The sequence below is a fragment of the Podarcis cretensis genome (genome assembly GCF_951804945.1).
Source record: "Podarcis cretensis genome assembly, chromosome: 1".
Classification (NCBI taxonomy): domain Eukaryota; kingdom Metazoa; phylum Chordata; class Lepidosauria; order Squamata; family Lacertidae; genus Podarcis; species Podarcis cretensis.
The window spans coordinates 46275507-46297959 of record NC_137170.1 but is presented as its reverse complement, the minus strand read 5'-3'; the positions used below and the strand labels follow the sequence as shown (position 1 = coordinate 46297959).

The 22453-nt window shown below is 41.3% G+C and overlaps 1 protein-coding gene across 2 annotated transcripts; it reads right to left on the bottom strand.

Annotated features, from left to right (window-relative positions):
- Positions 1-432: 432 nt before the first annotated feature.
- On the bottom strand, positions 433-22113 carry CAPN3 (calpain 3). 2 transcript variants are annotated; one of them, XM_079964594.1, is made up of 23 exons: positions 21417-22112; positions 19921-19990; positions 19225-19343; positions 18722-18855; positions 18309-18477; positions 17800-17928; positions 17280-17363; positions 16903-16988; positions 15977-16054; positions 15268-15428; positions 14006-14175; positions 13263-13274; positions 12056-12264; positions 10668-10704; positions 10127-10240; positions 8822-8896; positions 7111-7168; positions 6270-6334; positions 5250-5318; positions 5025-5103; positions 4494-4610; positions 3286-3344; positions 433-2717 (listed from the first exon to the last, which is right to left on the bottom strand). In XM_079964594.1, exons 1-23 carry the CDS (start codon positions 21708-21710, stop codon positions 2691-2693), a joined length of 2415 nt encoding a protein of 804 aa, XP_079820720.1. In that variant the 5' UTR covers positions 21711-22112; the 3' UTR covers positions 433-2690. The 2 variants fall into 2 exon arrangements, with proteins under 2 accessions (XP_079820720.1, XP_079820721.1); XM_079964595.1 differs by lacking the exon at positions 10127-10240 and having other exon boundaries at positions 21417-22113.
- Between the last annotated feature and the right edge of the window lie 340 nt (positions 22114-22453).

Below are 22453 nucleotides of genomic sequence, written 5' to 3'. Positions count from 1 at the left end.
AAAGTGTTTTAGCTGGCTTGCTGGTATGATTTGTGTGGGTAGAAAGAGCAGAAAAGTGGTTCTTTGACGTGGGATTTGGCAGGAATCTTTCGACAGATAAACGAAAGCACATAGTTAAACTATGGAACTCACTCCTTACAGGAGGCCGTGATGGCCACCAACTTGGATGGCATTGGACAAGTTCATGAAGGCTAAGACTATCAATAGGTAGTAGTCAGGATGGCCCTACTGTTATTCCATGGTTGAAGGCAGCATATTTCTGAATGCCAGCTGATGGAAACTGTGGGAAGGGAGGACTATTGTGTTCAAGTTCTATTTCTTGGCTTCCCATGAGCATCCGGATGGCTACTGGTCTGATTTGGATGCTGGACTAGATCCAGCAGGGCTGTTCTTAGTCTCAAAATCCTCAAAAGATGACAGCAACTCAGAACATAAGCAGAAATGTTTATTGGATGGCACTGTTAAAATATTTCCAGTTGTGGCTGTCTAGATACCTTTGCAGCCTTAGTTTGCTCTGTAGATTTTGTCAGATGTATTACATCAGGGGTCAGTAACCTTTTTCAGCCATGGGCCGGTCCACCATCCCTCATAGTCCAGCCCACCACATGGTCTATTTTGGAGGAAAAAAATGAACGAATTCCTATGGCCCACAAATAACCCAGAGATGCATTTTTAAATAAAAGGACACATTCTACTCATGTAAAAAAAAGCGATTTAGAAGGCGATTGGGCCGCATCTGGCCCCCAGGCCTTAGGTTGCCTACCCCTGTATTACATCATCTTAATTTCAATCCAGCACATCTAGACAAGTTTTAATTTATGCATTAAGAAGTTTTGTTCAGCAATGAAACCACTCTACACAAGGTATTTTTGTAATAGGGAGGCTGTGCCGGCCAAACACATGCAGTACCAGACACTTTAAACCATCTCTCGCCACATAAGCTGTTCCTGTGTAGGAAAAAGCTTTGTGTGAAGCAGCATAAAATTGCTTATATAGGAGATGCAGCTGTCTGCGATAGGTTTTCCTTGCAAGAGAACCAACATCGAATTAAGTCAGTCAATTTCCCCAAGGTGTAATATTTAAGCCTGAACTTGAAAAAAGCCAAAATGTGGCTAGAGGAGCACATTTTTCTGCAGCCTTAGAAGATTTGCAAGACTACAGGCTCAGCCAGGATCCCTGTAGGAGGCATGGGGAAGCTTTTTCAGCCAGAGAGTCATAGGCTTGTGGTGGGTGGAGCCAGAGGCAAACATGCGCAGAGAAACATGTAAATGTTACCTTTGTATAGTAAGTTAGTTTTTACACATGTTCACACACTGTCTTTGTCCTCCAGCCACCAACATGAGGCATCACTGATCAAGGACATATTCTAGGCAGGCAAAAACAAAGTGGGAAGCAGGGCTAGAGAGGGCTGTGACCAGGGGGAAATTCCAAGAGCCATATACAGAGATCTAGAAGGCCACATTTAGCCCCCAGGCTGAGGTTCCACACCTTAGATAACAGCCTGGTTAGTGCTGTAAGCAAATGTACTCAACTGTATGCAGTCATATATCTGGTTACTGAATGATCCTTTAGGAGTGGGAAGCTTTGGCCACAGGAATAATGTAGTTTAGATATGACTGCAGGATGCAAATGTTTATCACACAGCTAAATATTAAGAGGCACGTTCTTTTTAAGTACATTGGGTGGGATTCAACTAATGAGTCCTGTCACCAGAAGTCCTGCACAAGGACCTCTGCTTGCCCAACAGATTTTCTCTCTACTGCCCTTCCTCTGAGATTGGCTTGAGTGTGGGAAGGGAGAAAAGGAAAGAATTGTCATAGGTAGCAAGCCAAAATGCTTCCCTGACAGAACAATTGCCTTAGCGCAACATTGAATTCCATTAAAAACTAGATCCATCGCGTTTAGGTGACTTTAGAAATAATTGTTTTAATAATGATAACTTGTACAAGATTCCTGGCCCCTTGGGATCTCTTATTGCAAAATATTTCAAGCTTAAAACAATAGTTGTTGTTTGCAATGCCAGGAGGGAGAACTACCTTTTTTATTTTAAAAAAAACCCTTCTGGGTCTACATGTCAGTGGTGGGCAGAGTAACAGGGGCAGCTCTTACCTTTGTACATTTCAAGAACGCGAGCCAAAGGTTTCAACGCACATCCTCAAGACGCATTTCTCCATGCTTCATCTGGGCAAGCAAGCAGCATTATCACATTTCACAGGCATATTCCAGTCAGGCAAAAGCACTTGAGCACCGAGCATGGAGCAGGGCTGCTGAGGCATGTTGTGGAGGCGAGGAGCCCCAAGGGTTGAATAAAGAGGCCCAGAGGCCCAGATTCAGGTTTGCAGGCCTGAGGTTCACCACCCCGGTTGTAAAGAATTGCCAGCGTGCCCTAGAACAATGCATTTCCCACCTCAGTGAGGGCTGCAACTTTCTCATGCAAAATATGCCTTCGTCCTGGTGTCAGTTATCAATAACTGGAAAAGTACATTTTCAATTTACTGTCACTTGGTAAAGGAAGATAGATACTGATTCTTTATGTTCCTCTCAAGTTGTGTTGCCCTCGCCATCTAAGCTGTTAAAGGATGGAGATTCACAGAAGTCCCTGTCTTGCAAGTGAATATCGACCGGCTTCTTTCAGTTCAAAAGACAAGGTGCGATTTTGAGATAGAAAAAAGAAACAGAAGTGATGTTTTTCAGGCATACATGGTTAGCTGCAGCCACTGGAAGGAAGGGAGAAATGTTAAGTGACAACAGCAATGTTTAAAGTGCAGAACAATCGTTAGGCTATCTGTGTAACCTTCCTAAGTTTTTCATTCCACTTGCAAGCCCCATTAAAAACAGTGGGATTTACTTCTGAGTAAACATGGATTGGGTCAGATTTAAAATTATATTGGGGGCTGTCGACAGGAACACTCTCAGGTTTCTTGAGGGGCCCAACTGAATGGTCAACTCTGCCCACACTTGGACTTGGTATGGGATAGCAGTTGGGCTGCTAGATATCATGTCATGCCCAATTGGGTTACAGTACTATAAACAAGAAAGGTGTGAGCTTGCTAAACCCACAAAAGGTGGCGTTTATTTATTGCTCCCAATACCTCTGTATGGTGCACAATACAAACATGCATGCATACATACATACATTTAGGAGGAAATGCAACATGAGAATCAGCCCCCAAACTGATTTTATCTTCAGTCTTCCTATTCTTTTTAGTATGCCCCCTCATTAAGGAGAAAAATTGGAACAGTATAGCTGTAAACTGAAGTACAACACAAAGTAAAAGTGGTTACCTCTAAGACATTCAGTTTAATAATACCATCGCCATCTTTATCAAAGGCATGAAATGCACCTAAGGGGACATGAGAAAACAAAGCATACGGTCAATCAATGTAAAATATAGAGCATTCTGACTAGCAAACTAGACAGCAGCCCTCAGAATTGTGAGGTTTCAAGAACTTCAGTGTTTCAAATGCTAGAAACAAATACCAGTCATCTCCTGAACAGTGTGATGTATGTGCTAGGAATTCATAAATATCGGCAATGATATTAGTAAGCTTGGAAGATCCTGATAGCTGCCATATTCGAAAGCTAATCTTCAAACAGAATGGCAAAAACAAAGAAATAACCAACATTTGAATAAAAAATGGCATAGCAATTTCTAGTAATTTTATCTCAGGATTGGCCTTACCTCTCAAGAAATTAATAATGTTAAAAAAAATTAACAGTCAATATGGACATACTGTACTGCTTGTTTCTACGGACTTTCCCCCATTCTTTTCCTTGGTATGGTGTTGAGCTGAGGCAGGGCTGGATTAACCATTAAGCAAAATAAGCATGTGCTTAGGACAGGCATAGGCAAACTCCAGCCCTCCAGATGTTTGGGACTACAATTCCCATCACCCCTGATCACTGGTCCTGTTAGCTAGGGATGATAGGAATTGTAGTCCCAAACATCTGGAGGGCCGGAGTTTGCCTATGCCTGGCTTAGGACATCAAGGGAAGGGGGGCACAACAGAAATTTCCCATTGCTAGATTTACCATGGACCATATGGTGCAGCTGGGGGGAAAAGGCAACCCCCCCAATAAAAATGAAAACAACAACAAAAATAAAAATATTATTTATAAATTAATAATATACATTAATCTTGGGATTAATGCTGCTTGGTCCACCAAGGCTCACGTGTTTATATTTTGAATATGGGTGCACCAAAACCTTTTAAGTACTTAGGGCCTCTAAAGGCTAGAGGATAAGTAAATGAACCAGCAGCTAGAACACAAACAAGGAAAGTTTGGAATGATTCTGAAGGCAAGCTTTCCAAAACCCAGAAAGGCCTCCTGGATGTGAAGAGTGTTTACATCTAAACTGTCCACATTACATGCATGCATTGGAATCAATCAGAACATTTCCATGTGGTATGGAGCTTATTACACTCCGAGTTAACCTCCTTGGGCACTCCTTGGATAAAACCATTTTAAATACATTTTAAAAAATACTCACGGAACATCCCCTCTAGTCGCACGAAACAACAGATGAAGCTGTCAAACTGAATGTTCATATTTCTGTCAGCATATCGCATTGTAATGATGTCATACAACTGGTTATTCAGGTGAAACCCTGAGGAGAGAAACAAAATGGAACGTCCTGGGTGATAGGAATTTGCTTTTGTCTATTCTCTTACTTTTTTTAGAGGTAATATCATTTGGATAAGTAATGGGAAACTCCAGACGCCACCAGCCCCAGATAAGCTTGGCCAATGGTAAATGAAGGTAGGAGTTTAGTCTAGAAACTTCTGGAAGGTCCCAGGTCCTCTTTCTCTATGTTTCCTGCTAAAACAAAAGCATAGTGTTGAATCAAAGTAAGTCTTACTCAGAGTTGATCCATTAAAATTAATGGACATATCTAACGTAGGTCTATGTTAATGGGTCTAATCTGAGAATGACTTAGTTGGATATAACCCACTTTATCAAAGACAAAATAGGAATAAAAATGCTCTTTAACCAATATATAGCATTGATCCCTGTGTGATACCTGCATCTTTAACTGCATTACGCATCTCGTAGCTGTTAATAGTTCCTGAATGATCAGTATCATAATGTCTGAAAATGGTCTGAAAATGAAAAAAAGGAATGAAATGATGTAGAGAGGAACCCAGTCATTTTTTGTGGTTCAATTTTGTCATGCTATGTGTAGACTTTGACATTCACAAGCTAGTTTACCCTCTATCTTTCAAAATATGCAAGAAACAAAGAATACCTGCCAGCTCTTAATCTTATTCCAAAGGTGTCGAAACTCATCAAGGTTTATCTTCCCAGAACCATCTGTCTGTGATGTTGTTTAGTTAAAAATAAAAAGTAAATATAGTGAACGAAGTCTGACTTCTTTGGGGGGGGGGCGTAGGAGGTGATAAATGATATCCAACTGAGAAGGATTTAATGTCCAGAAATAGAAAAAGTGAATAAAATCTCCTACTTAGCCACCTATTTGACTGACTTTCTTCAATAAGAGGAGAAACAGCTTTTCTTTACCACACTTCATTCACCCCCCTTATCTATAAATCAGTAACAGTGGTATTTTAGACATAGCACAAAACTAGAGGGGACAGATTTTTATAAGACAAGTAATATTTGTATATATTTTTATTAATTATAATTATAAATATATGATAAAGTGAATACAGTCATACCTTGGTTCTCAAATTTAATCTGTTCCATTCCGTTCGACTCCTAGGACAGTTCGGAAACCAAGGCGCAGCTTCTGATTGGCTGCAGGAGCTTCCTGCAGCCAATAGGAAGTCGCAGAAGCCATGTCAGATGTTTGGCTTCCAAAAAACGTTTGCAAACTGAAACACTCACTTCTGGGTTTGCGAAGTTTGAGAGCTGATTTGTTCGACAGCTAAGGTATTTGACTACCAAGGTACCACTGTACTATATTTCAGCTGGTTACTGTTTCTTTAAGCCAAGCTTGCAGGTAGTTCTCGCTTTTGTCAGCTCCATAAGCTCCTGGAAGAATTCTCCTCCCTGTTCAATACCTCTATATGGCCTGACTACCCATTGATAAGGCACAGTGAAGTATCCACCTCAGGCACCCCCACCCCAACACTTCCGCTGCTGTCAGAATGCCCCTCTCTTGCTGGCAGGCTGGACAAAGAGATTCCTGCATTACAGGGGGTTGAACTACTAGATGGCCCTCGTGGCCCCTTCGAACTCTACAATTCTATGCTTCTAGGAATAGTATTGCTATACGAAGTGATTGTGCATGATTTGAAAAGGATACGTCCATTAAAGCAATCATACTGCGGCAGGACTCCAGCGCAAACCCTTTTGTCTTCAGGTCCTGGTCTAAAATAATTGGGTTAAATTAGATAAACATTAATATATAATTGCACATGTTTTATTGGTCAGTTTATCAGGTCAATGACTAAAAGCAGGTCTGCTTGAGAAACAAACCTTGGGATTTATTATGGCACAGACTAAGAAACTCCTTACATAGCCCAAATGTACTTTGATCTATAGCAACTACTTTAAGGGTCTGGATTAAACACCAGCAACTGTTAAGTCTACGATTGTCACCGATGTCATTGGCACCATATAATAAAAACAAACTGACAACCAATGCTTCACAACTATTAGGTGATTTAAGATTCTGGCAACAGAAGAATGTTCTAAACATTTGCAAACTGATGCCTAGCCATCGTATAATTGACTAAGAGGAATTTATTGCTCTTCTGGAAGACCTTCATCCATATTTTAAAAAATATCTTCAAATAAGACTTACGATGATGATGATGATGATTTATTAGTTGCTCATTAACAAGGTATCCAAGTGACTTACATTTAAAAGTGTAAACATAAATACATTACATCATTAAATAATCTATGGTCTCTTAAATTGTGGGAGGTATTGTTTTTGTTTGCTAATATGTATTTTTGTGTTTTTCCATTGTAAACTGCCCTGCGATCCTCAGATGAAGGGCGGTACAGTATAGAAATTTAATTGTTTTAATAAATAAATAAATAAATATGTAAGCAAAGAAGTGATACACATGCAAAACCCCAGGGTTTGGTAATTTTTTTGGCAGGCAGAATAGAAGGACGGAAAGGGAAACCAAGCTTACATTTCTTCAGAACATTGTTGAGGACATTCTGGAGTTCATCAGCACTGATCTCCATGTCCTGTGAGGAAAAGAAGGGGGCAAGAAAGTGGTAAAGTTAATCAGGGAATAAAAAGTTGCAAGAATGGCAGGTCCACTCTTTTTCCACAGCAGGAATGTGTGCATGCAGATGTGGACAAAGGAAATGTACTTAGGCGCTTAGAAGCAGATTTCTAACATGACAGAGAAGGTGGTCTAATTCAAAATTAGAGCAGGCTGTGTAGGATAACCAGATGGAAAAGAGGACAGAGCTCCAATGTATTCTTGTAGTTGTATAGAAGAGGAGATTTCACTCCAATAACCCTCATGACTGTTTGTCCATTACTTGTGAACTGGATAAGTATATATAGATATGCTATAAAGGTAAAGGGACCCCTGACCATTAGGTCCAGTCGTGACCAACTCTGGGGTTGCGGCGCTCATCTCGCTCTATAGACCAAGGGAGCCGGTGTACAGCTTCCGGGTCATGTGGCCAGCATGACTAAGCTGCTTCTGGCGAACCAGAGCAGCGCACGGAAACGCCGTTTACCTTCCTGCCAGAGCAGTACCTATTTATCTACTTGCACTTTGATGTGCTTTCGAACTGCTAGGTTGGCAGGAGCAGATATGCTATAGCCTACCTCAAACATAAAATTCCATTTAACCAGAGATTTATGACAAGAGACAGTGGGTACATTGGAGACTAAGCTGCCCTGTTAAGGACAAATCTTTTTACAACACAAAAAATATTTTGAGACAATTCAGACTAGCAGACCCAGCAGAAAGTTAGGCTACTGCAGAATTTATAGTTTTAGTCTGAATCATTTTAATTTGAAGACTGTATCTAGATTATTCAGCTGGAGTTATGAAAATTAAACATCTTCCTTTGTTAGGGTGGAACAGGAGTAGAGGGAAGCTGTGCCACCCCCCTGTTTTGCCACCTGCAAATAGGGTGGATAATTTCGGGGGACCATATTCATTCAGCCCTAAATTTGCACTGACAGGATGGATACAGACTTTCAAATATTCTGCAATTAGCTTTACATAGCTTAAGGCACTGGATAAACTACTTATATATTTACAGTGGTGCCTCGCAAGATGAAATTAATCCGTTCCGTGAGGCTCTTCGTCTAGCGGTTTTTTCGTCTTGCGAAGCAAGCCCATTGACAGCTTAGCGGATTAGCGCTATTAGCGGTTTAGCGGCTTTTAGCGATCAGCTGATAAGCGGCTTAGCGGCTTAGGAAAAGGGGGGAAAGGGGGGGGGAACCCGCAGGAACTCGCAAGACATTTTCGTCTTGCGAAGCAAGCCCATAGGGAAATTCATTTTGCGAAGCGCCTCCAAAATGGAAAACCCTTTCGTCTAGCGGTTTTTTCGTCTTGCGAAGCAAGCCCATTGACAGCTTAGCGGATTAGCGCTATTAGCGGTTTAGCGGCTTTTAGCGATCAGCTGATAAGCGGCTTAGCGGCTTAGGAAAAGGGGGGGAAAAGGGGGAAAAACACGCAGGAACTCGCAAGACATTTTCGTCTTGCGAAGCAAGCCCATAGGGAAATTCATTTTGCGAAGCGCCTCCAAAATGGAAAACCCTTTCGTCTAGCGGGTTTTCCGTCTTGCGAGGCGTTCGTCTTGCGGGGCCCCACTGTATTTACAAGTTGCCAGTATTGGTCTGACACAAAATAGAAGCAGTTGTGTACTCACATCTCCAGCAATTTGCCGGAAAATATTTCTGAACTGTTTCTCTTCCTCACTCTCCTTGGAATCTCTTTGTGCAGGCTGCAAAGACACAAAATGCAAAGGATTGATTGAAATGAAACTACTGAGTTTCCAGAAGAGAAAAGATGGTGTTTATTGGGACGCTTCTTTGCAATTCAGCCAAATGGCGCTTATATAGGATATGATTTCTGTCCAAGGGCCCCTTCATTCTGAGTTTATATCTGGGTGGGTGGGTGACTTCTGCAACGTGCCATTAACTCAATAATAGGGCCTTAGAGGTTGATTTATACTGGATCATCCATACATCATTCTGCTTTATTACTTGTTCTGCAATGCTTCTCCAGTGTTACCACATTATTGCTGGAGGGGCACTCTGTCACTATAGCGCAATAAAAGTGGGACAGGAAATAAACCAGGCCATTTGTGGCATAAAAAGTAACAGGATTTCAGCAGGAAGTTACAGGACTTGCACTGATCAGAAACAAAGCAATGTGTCTATCCCAAACCTTTCGCAGGACATCTAGAGAGGTCCCAAGTCAGTCCCCCCCCCCCCAAAATAGGACTCTTCCCATCCTCCTATTTTTGGTAACTTCTTATGGAGCTACTCTGTCCATGGGCCTGTCAAAGGTGCTTTGTTTGATGCCTCAGCACTTTCTAAGGCTGCAATCCTATGGACACATACTTAGGAATAACTCCCATTGATAATGTTGGGACTTACTTCTGAGTAAACATGCATAACACCAGGCTCCGTGGTTCCCAGAGTAAGGATTGTCTCTGCTTCACTGGTTGTTCTCTTGCTGGCACTAAACCATGCTTTGACTTACTGTTATGCCCAAATCTGTGCTCATGGTTTGTCTCACTCCAACAAACTATGAGTTGTACCAAAGATTTGTTCTTGGTTTGCCACTCATGGTTTGTCTGAAGGGGGTTTGGTCATAATACTAAGTCAAACAAGGACTTAGCCTCAGGTAGCATCGCAGCAGCAGAACCAGGGTGGGGGAGATGGAGCACAGCTGTACCACCACAATCTTTTGCTCTGGAAACCTGCACATTTGGTTATTCATGCTAAACCATGGTTTGACTTAGCTTTACATGCAAACAGGGTCATGAGCATTATGTATGTTTTCCTCTGTAAGGAATAATTCTCCCAAGGAGATGTTTTCCGAAGGAGGCAAATACTATGTCTGAAGCTGCATGCTTGCTGTGTGACCAGGTTTAGACCTTGTTCAGCCACTTGGACATGCTAGTTAGAGCACACACAGCTTTCCTCATGCTGACCGATACAGAAACCTCATCACTTTTCTTTTTCTTATCTGTGCTTGCTTTCCCCTTGTCCTTTTTAGGCCCATCATCACCTTTCGGATCCTTGTTCTTGTTTGCTCTGTCTGAGACAAATATGATTGGCTAGAGAGAGAGGTGAAGAAGAAGTGGAGAAGCAGCAGCAAATCAGAGCGTGGCAGTTAGAAAGAGGGCAGTGAATTCACAAAGCACAGTCTACATATTGGCTCATCATCACACACCCTGGTGCCATCAGATTTGTCAGTTAGACACCCACTCAGTGAATAAAATCATATTAATAAGGTGAGAGCAAAGAAGGCTCAGGGGTGGATTTTTCATCACTCTGATATGTGTGTTTTAAAAGCACACGGCAAGTTTGTACATTTCTGGTATTGCAGCCATTCTACAGCACAAACAGCAATACTGCAATTGCAATGAAGTTTAGAAACAGGCAATAGAGTCTGACAGAGTGACATCAGTTATAACCTTTCGTGTCATTTCACAAATCAACCAAGGGCTCCAAGAGGGAAAACGTCAAAGACAATGTACTCACAGAAAGATGTCCTACTTCAATCTTGTTTTCAACTTCCCTGTAAAATTGAAAGGGTTGAGTAAAGGGAGAAACGATGGGAAGAGGGATAAGATATTTCTATGATGTGCATCTTTTTACTTGGCTTGGAAAGCACTGCATGATGACACATTTCAATAGAGAAGCCAGGCTTGGTTTTAAGCAGACTTTCTTTGTACACAGCACAATTCTATTCATGTTTTCTCATAAGCAAGTTCCACTGTGTTCAATGGTAAGTGTGCACCAAATGGCAGCCTTAAATTGCAATCATTCTAATCCAGGTGTATAACAAAAGAGCACAGCATGATGGACAGGGGGACAAAGAGTTTGCTGCCTTTGTGTAATGAGATGGTGCAGCAAAATCCCTGGTTCTAGTATTACTTTACCCATGGAGTGGCCTTAGATCAGGAGTGAGGAACCTTAGGCCCCAGGGGCCAAATGTGGCCCCTCAGGTTGCTCTGTTCGGTCCTCAGGACTCCCCTTAAGCCATACCCCTCCACAGCCCTGGTCTACCACGCCCTCTTCAAGTGTTCAGCCTGGCTGGAATGTGTCCTTGAAATGTGATAACATCTCTTGTTTACCTGGATAGAAGATAATGAGATGGGAGTATAGAGACCTTTGGCTTTTGACTCCAAGTGACTTTTTAGCCAACAGGACACATTCCTTTATAGGGAACCTTCCAGATGCCACATGCCATTGTCAGGTGAGGCAACAGAGGTAGTGCAACTTTTTACAATATGCTACAATACCTTTGTTGCCCCACCCGGCACTGCCATGTGGCCCCTGGAAAGTTCTCTATAAGGCAAGGTGGCCCTCAGGTTTTAAAAAAAGGTTACCTACCCCTGCCTGAGGAAAATCATTTTTGCCTCAGCCATCCCCATCGGCAATATGTGAAGAATAACACTTGATAGGATTGGTATAAGTAGTACGGAAATCACGGGCCATCCAATTAAGTTGAATGTTGGAAGATTCAGGACAGACAAAAGGAAGCACTATTCCACACAGGACATAGTTAAAGTGTGGAAGGTTTTTCTTCTAGATGTAGTGATGGCCACCAACTTGGTTGGTTTTAAGACAGAATAAGACAAATTCATGGAGAATATATTGTTCCATCTCCACTGTCTGAGGAAGTATGCCTCTGAATACCAGTTGCTGGAAATGATACATGGAGAGAGGGCTATTGTGCTTGGGTCCTGCTTCTGGGACCTGATTGGCTCCTGGGAGAACAGGATGCTGCACTAGATGGGCCTTAGATCTGATCCAGCGGGTTTCTTCTTGTGTTCTTAGACATGAAACACTCCAAACACTTCAAAAGGATAATAATGCTATTTTTATAAATGTTTTGGAATACAAAACTTGGATCTTCTACTTACTCTGAATGACTTTGTTTTTCTGAGAAAACTCTTAGGATAAAATCTCCCTCTTGGTGAGGTTCATACGTGGATGGGATGATGACATATTCATTTGGAGGCAACCGGAAGCGTTCGGAGACCTCTCTCATGTTTATGTAGCTCTTGCACTTTACTTTGGAGGCATTGTAGAGGAAAAAATCCTTCTGTAAATGCTTCTTGTCACCCTGCATCTGTAAACAAAAACAATAAATTGCTGAACAAAAAACTGTGTACGCCCCAGAACTTTCAAACGGCATGCTTAAAAACAGAGAGCAGAGCTCCGTTGACCACTTGGCAATGTATTGCACCTAAATACATTGCCCCAATCCAGCTACGGTTAGAAAGATGTGACTAAGAGCTGAACTGGATATAGTGTAAAAGATATTTGATCAGGATCTTCTCTTTCTAATTTAGTGCATGCATTTGCTTGGGAAAGTGATGTTGCAACAGATGCTGGACTTTTGCCGACCTGCTCTGGGTGGTTGAATATTCCATCCTGCCCATTTCTCACTTCCCCAAACAAATTAATAAGCCCAATGCAGATGCTTTGAAGAAAAACAAGAAACCCCAGATCAGAATTTCCTGCATGCGATCTAGTTGGCCATAACTGCTTCTGCTGGTTTCAATGGGATTTAATCATGATGGCTACAGATGACCTGTTTAATCCTTCTTTCCATGTGATGAAACTTGAAGGGTGGTTTAGAATTGTAAGCTACTCACATTATCTAGGAGCATTACCCATCAAATGATGGGTGACATTTATTTAAAAGTATGTGACAGGTTGTATCTCTACTTGAGTGATTTCTCCAGATACTATGTAGTTACATATAAAACACATTCTCTTATTTTCAATGAAACCATGGAGATATTTTTCTACAGATAATACTCCACACTTTTCATTTCTGGTAACACATTCCCCTTTTAATATTGTTATGTGTGCTCTTGGATATTACCTCTTGCATGTGTATCTGAGTGCGTGGCGTGGGATGCCTGACACAGGAAAAATACAAATGTCTAAGATATGTGCAAATCCACCTTTCACATTTGTGGCAAGTCACTATTAAGAAACATGACTGGACACTTCCAAACAGCAGTCACAGAGAAGCATAAAAGCAGTAATATTTGAGAACGTTAAACCGAGAAGATATTTGAGAACATTCCACCAGGTCTTTCTTCATTCTGTTCATACCTCTTTTGGCACCTGAGATAAAAACAAGGTAGAAATGCCATTAGGAATGGATGGAGGAAAACTTATTGCATATTTATTTACATCTACCACCCACAGCCTAAGTTCACAGCTTTGACAAACATCTGCTCAGTGAAAATCTAAGTAGCAGCTTCTGTATTCCATTTACTTAGGGAGGTATATAAGACAATGCCCCTGCCTATGAGTGGTCCTGGGCTCTTTCCAAAATTAATCAAATTGATAGTTAAAGTTAGTAAGTAAGGGACAAAATCAGTAAGAAGCTGGTTCAAACGTTGTCTCAAAAGCCAATCTTTGGGAAGCAACAAACCACTGAGTAGATAGGTAAACTGGTAACTATTCTTTTAATTCCACAATTATACAAGGACTTGTGATTTTTTCTATGTTGTGGGCCAATTTTCACCATTTGCTTCCAGCCAGTGTATCACAACTGATAGGAGTTTTAGTCCAAAACATCTGGAGGGCATGAAGCTGGCAAAGGCTGTTATATAGGCATTATGCAAGGGTCTACTGTCTCCAAAAGTAATACTTTTGAAGTAGCTTATGTCATGTTTTATAAGTGTGATGTTTAAAAGCAGACTACTGCAATATTCCCCTTTCACAGCTTGCTTCACATACAGTCAGCTGGCTATGAGAGGAGCATATATCACGGGCCAGAACTTGACCAGTTCTATTGTTCAGATCTAACTGAGGCGACGGGTAACACAGCAGTGTGGCAACTATGCTACCTCATAGATGGCAAAGCCAATCGTGAGGAGCTTGGCTCCCAGCTTGCGTTCTTTCCTCCTGTTCTTCTGCATCAGCGCAACTAGGAAACTGCACGCAACTTCGTCGTCTTCTGGGTCATCATCTTCTTCCAGGAGTTTCAAGCGGTACTGAGGATTGGTCCAAAATGTGTCTGCAACCCACCCCAAAACATTCAAATTTGAGATAATATTTTAACACTCAAAACAGTTATATTGACAGTCCCTGTGGTAATCATTCCCCCCTCCAGTTTTGATATATAATTCTTTCAGAAAATGAAATTTGGCATTTTTTAATGTATTTGTAGACTTTTCTCTGGGTAAAGCAAACAGACCTGCTTTATTATGAGCTTCACCATGTTTGCTCTCCACACTTCTCTGGAATAAGATGCTCAATTAAAGCAGGGGTGGCTAAACTTTTCTGGTCAGAGGGCCTCATTCTCTCCTGGCCAATCCTCCCAGCAGTGGGAGTGGCCAAAAGTGGGTATGACCCCTGTCTCTCATATGCACACTGGGTGGGTTAAGCCGTTATGTTTTCTTCCCAGAAGATGGGTCCTTGTTTCTTACCAGGAGGGAGAGGGACAGATGGCATGGGAAGTCAATGCAGTGCAAATGCACTGGCAGGAGCACTGAATTGGCTGCACTGATGAGTTTGCACAATGCTGACCACCCACCAGGAAGTGAGCAAAGCAGCTCTGCTCCATCCAGAGAAACACTTCTGACACACAGGCGAAGAAAAATGGCCTCCTTAAAAACTGGCCAAACACAACTGTTTGAAAAGAAAAGGCATCTTGTCCTTGATTTTAGAAAGCACATACATGTATTGCATGAGGCAGCATTTTAGAGGCATCCCCTTCTGTGTTTGAGAGATAGAGGAATACCTCTTCTAAGACAGACACTATTACGGATCTTTTTATAAATACTTCTTTCTCCTATATTTAAAAAATATTCTGCCTGATTAATCAGAGGATTCTTTAAAACATTTTACAGTGGTACCTCTGGTTACAAGCTTAATTTGTTCCAGAGGTCCGTTCTTAACCTGAAACCATTCTTAATCTGAGGTACCACTTTAGCTAATGGGGCCGCCCGCTGCTGCTGCGCCGCCAGCAGGCGATTTCTGTTCTCATCCTGAGGTAAAGTTCTTAACCTGAGGTACTACTTCCAGGTTAGCAGAGTCTGTAACCCAAAATGTTTGTAACCCGAGGTACCACTGTAATGCCATTCGAATCAACCAATATTTTATTTACCTGGATAGTTTCGACAGCCCCCTGCTGTGCAGCCTCGCACCCACCGCCCTTCGGTCACTGAAACAGTCCAGGTTTGAAGCTTATCAACCACCAGGGTATCAGGTGTGAGATTACACATCTCCAGCTTTGTGAAGTACCTGAGGAAATCTTGGAATGACATCCTAGAGGTAGAAAAAAATATGGAAGAAACCTTTAATTCCCCAATACATTGATTGTAAGGCATCCAGACTGGCTGGGACAACCCAGTCGGATAGGCAGGGTACAAATAATAAAATTCTTCTTCTTCACCTTCACATGATGTTGCGTACACACATCATTTGAATGCCCATCAACTTGGGGGTGGCGGCCCCCTCAAATATTTTATTGGGCAAGCCAATGGGACCTTAGCCCCAAGAGTTGGCTCCTATGAAGTGGACTAATCTGGAGAAGGGCTTGTGGTTTGCCTCTAAACCAGTGGTTCCCAACTGGGTGTCCACGGACACCAGGAGGTCCATGTAACCCACCTAGGTTGTCTGTAGCACCGTTCACATAACAGAAACTACCATGGTTCCATGGCTTAGCTCTGGGGGAAAAAACAGCTCACTGGGAACCACTAATCTAAGGCAGTAGATTCTGAGTCAGACATAGGACTGAAGGAAAAGCATATTGAGAGAGAGAGAGAGAGAGAGAGGGAGAGGGAGAGGGAGGGAGAGAAACATGGGATATTTACCAGAACTCCCCATCCTCTGCAACTTTATGTTGTAGGCGGGTCTTCTCTGCTTTGTCAATAACATTCCATTCATCTGAACTGCAATATAATGAAGAAGAAACTTTCAGTATACAACTGATTTTTTAAAAGGTAAATGTGCTTTACTTCTCAAATCATAAATCAACATACAAACTTTTCTGTGCTAGATCTAGAAATTAAAAGTTTACCCTTTGTTTGTTCAGCAAATGGTGAACTGCATTTAGTTACCTTTCAGAACAGGTGTTTAGGAAAGCAGTGGACATGTTACATAACTTGATTACTCAAAACTTGATGGCTCACACTTGAATCTACAGGCCATTGAGTGGTATGAGGCAATACAAAAGCGCCATCACTGGTACTGTATCAGTCATGGCCATTTCATAACTGAAAGCCCACTTTGTACAGTAGTTCAGGCACTGAGTGATGAGCATTGCAGGTAGGAACTCACCCAATGACACTTTACCTGGGCATTACACTCTTTCAGAACAGTTAAGCACACTTTAAAGCATCTTTGGAGAAATGACGTATATATCACTAACTTCTGAATTTCACACCAGAACACAAAAGGACATTTACCGTATTTTCCGCTCTATAAGACGCACCAGACCACAAGACGCACCTCATTTTTGGAGGAGGAAAACAAGAACAAAAATATTCTGAATCTCAGAAGCCAGAACAGCAAGAGGGATCGCTGTGCAGTGAAAGCAGCAATCCCTCTTGCTGTTCTGGCTTCTGGGATAGCTGTGCAGCCTGCATTCGCTCCATAGGAGGCAAACACATTTCCCCTTACTTTTTAGGAGGGAAAAAGTGAGTTTTATAGAGCAAAAAATACGGTACCTTTCTTGGTAAACACCAAAGTGTATTAAGTGAAATTAAAATATCTTTTAAAATCAAATGGCTTGACTCACTTGTCACTCCAGGCTCCATTCCATTCTACTTGCCCCCAAGGATTTCTCAGCCGCACGAGTTTTAGCTTGTCCCCTTTAAATGTTATCTTGGAAGGGGGGAAAACATAATTAATTCAACCAGCCTGTGTAGTATGCATCCTTTTACAGACTCCACCTTAAACGAAAACGGATGCTATCATTATTGGAGTCCCTTTAATATCTTCCCATTTTCTCTTCTAAACATGCTTTATTTGCACCTCTGATCTTGACTGACACCAGTGAATATATTTTCCTTTCTTTTCAAGGTGAGGTTGCTTAACCACTTAATTTGTGTACGTGGGCTACATGATTTTTTTGTACTCTAGCAAAACGCATTTACTTTTTGCATCTACACTTACCTCTTCCACTGCTGTAACTGAATAGGCATGACCTGTCACCAGTCCATTCGTCATGCGTCTCTCAAACAGCATTGGAACGACAAGCTGTAAAATGCAGAGGAAGCATGTTAAGAATAAAAACGGTGTCATCTGCGGAATTTTTCAAAGGACAACATGTTCTGCCCATTTCCGTTTTGTTTTCTTCTATTCCACATTCTTGAAAAGGAGAAGGCAAATTGATATGCATGTCCCATGATAAAGATGAGGTTTCCTAATAGGGCAATAAAACAAAAGTTTTGCCATTTATATTCTAGAAGAACATCCTGCTTCAGGGTTTATGTGCAGCTTTGCAAACTGCACAACAATCCAGTTTCTGCAGCAAATCCCAATGCCAAACACACAGTTAGGCTTCAATCCTATATCCGCTTACTTGGGAGTAAGCCTCACTGGAACTTTATTGACTATTAATAGGATTTTACTGAGCAGAGTAAATCGATTTGTTTGCACGCAATAACCTAGGTTATTGGCAAGGAATACAAACCCGTTTTGTCATCTCCTCTGCCTGCTGGACTGAGTCATTTGGAAATTCATTCATATTCTTCAACATTTGGGCAATTAATAATCCAAGATTAGTTTCAGGAGCAGAGCCATAAATAAACCCTGAACTGTCCTGGAACAAAGAAAAGTGGGGAGGGAGGGAAAAATAGGAAGGCATTATGAAAAATAAAGCAGAATAGCAAGATTAGTTAATAAAAGTTGGGAAAACAAGTTTTTATACCTCTATTTCCTCTTGCCCACAGGACAGAAGAATGTATGTTTTCACCAGTGGTGCTTACTAGTGACATAAGAGCACTAAAATGGTATCTCAAGTTTAGACTTAAATGTGGGGAATATTTGGTCCTCCATATGTTGGTGAACTACAACTCCCATCAACCCCAGCAAGCATGGCCAATGGTCAGGGATGATGGGAGTGGTAGTTCAGTCTTATGCTTACTAAATATGAGTGGTATGAAATTAACCCCAGAAAAGGCCTGGGATCAATGGATGTACCTCAATAGAGCAGGCCATGAGTGACCCTCTTTCAAAGGCATGTTTCATGATTTTATAGATATCTTTAGGAACATCCTTTATCTCATAGAACTCTGTTACTCCTCCTGTGAAATCTTCCATGGCCTCGGTGGTGTTACCTCCTTTGAGAGCCTCATAAGAACCATGGAGCCTGAGAAGGAACAAGAAAACAAGATTAACACTCCAAATAAATTCTAATGATTCATTTTCATTGGGGTATAGGTCATTTTTTAATCTGTTCTATTGTAAAATCAAAATGCATCTGAATAATATACATTTGTTATAAGAATAACACATTATTTAATTTACCTCAGTTTAAACAGATGTACAGTTGAATAGGGGTATAATATATGCATATAGTATACAGAAATGGAATGTGTAGAAAGTATATTTACTTTGCATAAGCTTTTTCCAGTAAGGCACTCCAAAATTCATTTTGCTGGGAGGATTTTGTGAAGACCAGTTGACTGCCATACGTTGGTAAACGGTCATCAATGATAACTTCCACCCAATTTCCATAACGCCAAAACTGGAGAGAAAAAGATGATAGATAGATAGATAGATAGATAGATAGATAGATGATAGATAGATAGATAGATATAATTTGCAGTTATGTGTGTGTTAGAAAAAAAGTGATGTGTGGATTGTGATTAAGAACGGGTTTGCTCACTATAATTGGGGCTAGACTTTGTTATGTGATAGTATTGTTAGATAGATAGATAGATAGATAGATAGATAGATAGATGATAGATAGATTTGTTAAGTGACAGTAGCAAATAAGTCATTAAAATAGGCCTTTGATATCAGTGCCTATTAATCTATTCCATGCTGCTGGTTACTGTGGCATAGCTGAACTGCAAAAGGCAGCATCTTCTTGTGTCTGATCAACAACTCATACCTGGAAGTGAAAGATTCCAGCATAATCTTTTATGAAGGTCTGCTCCCGTGGTATAACCCGGAACAGCAATTTCTCATGCAAGGTGAGACAAGCAATGGCAGCCAGGAACCAACAGTCACCTGAGAAGAATTATACAGAACAGGGCAAATTAAGTGTCAAAATTACTAGGAGGAACAGAGAATATATGCTGCTGAAGGATGAGTGCTTCTACAAATATTTTTTTTTGGTCTTCAGAGCAATTTGCATTTAACTGGCATATATTAGTTAGGACAGGGCTGGCCCAAGACATTTTGGCACCTGAGGCAAATCACAAAATGGCACCCCACACCATTTTGGGTGGTGGCGTGATGATTTATATCAGGAACAAGGGGGAAATAAAGATCTACATCGGGAACAAGGGGCTGAGTTAAGAATGTTGAATGTGCAAGTGTATGTCTAGAGACAATGGATAAAACAAACACTATTAGCTGCACTACTAGATAAGTGTTTAATGGTTATTGTATTTGTATAAAAACCAATTAAAATTGTTTTGTTTTGTTTATCGAAAAAGAGGGGGTGAATGAAGATTCTACATCAGAATCATGGGGGTAAATCAAATCAAACTTACCCAACATTTGAATTAGGAACCAAAGGCCATTGCAAGGGGGAAAGGGACTTATCAGACACACAAAACAGCTCTGAAGAAAGGACTTGTACCTAATTCTCCTTGACAAATGTCACTCCTGTTGGCTCCACCAATGATAAAGCGTGGATTCTCACAAATTTCCTAGGGAACAGAAATAAATTGCTGAAAAAGTTCACGTTACTCTAAACTAAACACTTATGTGCCACCTGAACCAAGCAAACTTTGGTTAATAATAATAATAAGTGAAAAATGCCAAGGCTCATTCACTTTATGCCCAGATCCACACAGTGTGCGCTTTGATAATTATAGACTAAAAGAAACTGTAAGCTGCACTGGCAATGGCTGCAAAACTTCTGCAGTTTTGTTTATGATCAATTATATAAATTGATGGAATTATATAAATAATGTGATAAATTATTTAATGAAAATGAAATGCAATGTTAAGGAAATAAAAGATTGTTGCTAATAAGAGCATTCCATGTTCGCTTACCTAGGAGTAAGTCTCATTGGAAATGTGGAATTTACTTCTGCGTAAACATGTACCTGTTTAAGAGACCAGGATTCAAATCCCCACTCAGCCATGAAGTTCTGTGGGTGACCTTGGGCCAGTTACTGTCTCTCAGCCTAACCTACCTCACAGGGTTGTTGTGAAGATAAAATGGGAAGGAGGAGAACCATGTATACCACCTTGGAGGAAAGGTGGGCTATAAAGGGGTAGTAAATTAATAAATGGGACGCGGGTGGCGCTGTGGGTTAAACCACAGAGCCTAGGACTTGCCGATCAGAAGGTCGGTGGTTCAAATCCCCGCGATGGGGTGAGCTCCCGTTGCTCGGTCCCAGCTCCTGCCAACCTAGCAGTTCAAAAGCACGTCAAAGTGCAAGTAGATAAATAGGTACCGCTCTGGCGGGAAGGTAAACGGCGTTTCCATGCGCTGCTCTGGTTCGCCAGAAGCGGCTTAATCATGCTGGCCACATGACCTTTAAATTAATAAATAAGACTAAAATATGTCACCCATAGCATTTTACTGCCATTTAGAAACACAGCTATTTTTCTGCAACATGCAAGGATCTTCCCCATTTTTAGTGTATTTATTTACTAGAGTATAACTTGGATTCCATTAAATCATTGTAGATTTCCCCCCCATAGAATGCACAAATTATAAAAAAAATTGCATTTCAGCCTTGAACTTTTGGTGGTTTTCAGCATGCTTCTAACTGAATGCTCTTGATTGAATTTCCAGGGTTTGTCCACAGTAGAGTTTATTGTTTATTTGCAGCTGTTTGCATTCCCATTTAGTTTGTGTAGCCCACATGGTGTTACTCACAATCAACACAAATCATGGTGTTTCCCCCTGAAAATGTGGATATACCTGACAAAAGGTTTTTTTCAATAAATCAGGGTAAATCAGTTGGAGCATGTGAATCCTCTTAAAATCTCATCATTTCCCAGATATCATTTTTTCTATCTATGCTTTCTTATTTTTAAACTTGGAACGGAAAAATGTCTTTATTACATTTGCAAACATCAAATATCAACAACTTTACGTGAGATAAGAAGCCTACTTACTAGTGGTCTCTTCCACTCAAATTTGACAGGGAGCTTTTGGCTGAAGAAGAGGGAGGAGTCATTAGCAGGGAAATCTGGATCCTCATAAAGAATCTTCTTCTCAAGGCATTTCTTGTGGAGCTCATGAAAGGTCTTTTCCTTTACTCCAATGATGGGCTGGTTGCGGCTGAGGATAGCAGAGTAGATCCCTGCTGGACCTCCGCCTGGTTCAGTTGTTGTGCTCATATGCTGGCGGGGAACCTGCCCAGACCCAGTCTCTTGAACCACGGTGGCACCACCAACAGCCGACGGCATGGAGATCAGGTTTAGGCAAACTTATCAACTTAACAGAAACAAGCAAGTAAGGAAGATCTGACTGCCTGGAAGGAAGTGACAGGAAAGAGGAAGTTGCTCTGCAAACGGTTTCTCAGGCACAGATCTCTCTTTCCCTCCCTTTTGCCTGCAAAAGAGCTTCAAGCAAATTTACGAAGAACCACCATGACACCAGGTTGTGCACGTTTCATCCTGAGAAAGCTGCTACAGGAAGCAAGAGAAATTGTTGGGCAATTTTCACCTCCGAATTGGTGTGTGCGAGCGTACCACTGGCATGCTTTCCAAAGGTTGCAGCTCAGAAAACTAAAAATAAACTCTCAGGGAGTGTGCCGATTTGGAGGCGGGGATGAAGAAAGTTCAGAGTTGCTTCTTTCAGAAGGACTGAAAGGCAATTGAAGTCACTTTTTCACCACATGTAAAAATCAAGCAAAGCCAAAACACAACCTAAATTGACAGGATGATTGATAAACACACCTTAATGATAAGATAAGCTGACATGTTTAAGCGTCTATCATATAAACCATGTTTCTACATACAGTGGTACCTCGGGTTACATACGCTTCAGGTTACATATGCTTCAGGTTACAGACTCCGCAAACCCAGAAATAGTGCTTCAGGTTAAGAACTTTGCTTCAGGATGAGAACAGAAATCGTGCTCCGGAGGCGCAGCAGCAGCAGGAGGCCCCATTAGCTAAAGTGGTGCTTCAGGTTAAGAACAATTTCAG

Bases quoted from the DNA above. Each gene is read 5' to 3' on its own strand.
- CAPN3 (XM_079964594.1), bottom strand. From the start codon at position 21,710: ATGCCGTCGGCTGTTGGTGGTGCCACCGTGGTTCAAGAGACTGGGTCT. The intron at 5,319-6,269 runs GTATCCTTTTCA...ACAACATCACAG, and splicing joins GTATGATTGCTTTAATGGAC to ACAGATGGTTCTGGGAAGAT. The intron at 2,718-3,285 runs GTAACCACTTTT...CCTTCCTTCCAG, and splicing joins TTAAACTGAATGTCTTAGAG to TGGCTGCAGCTAACCATGTA.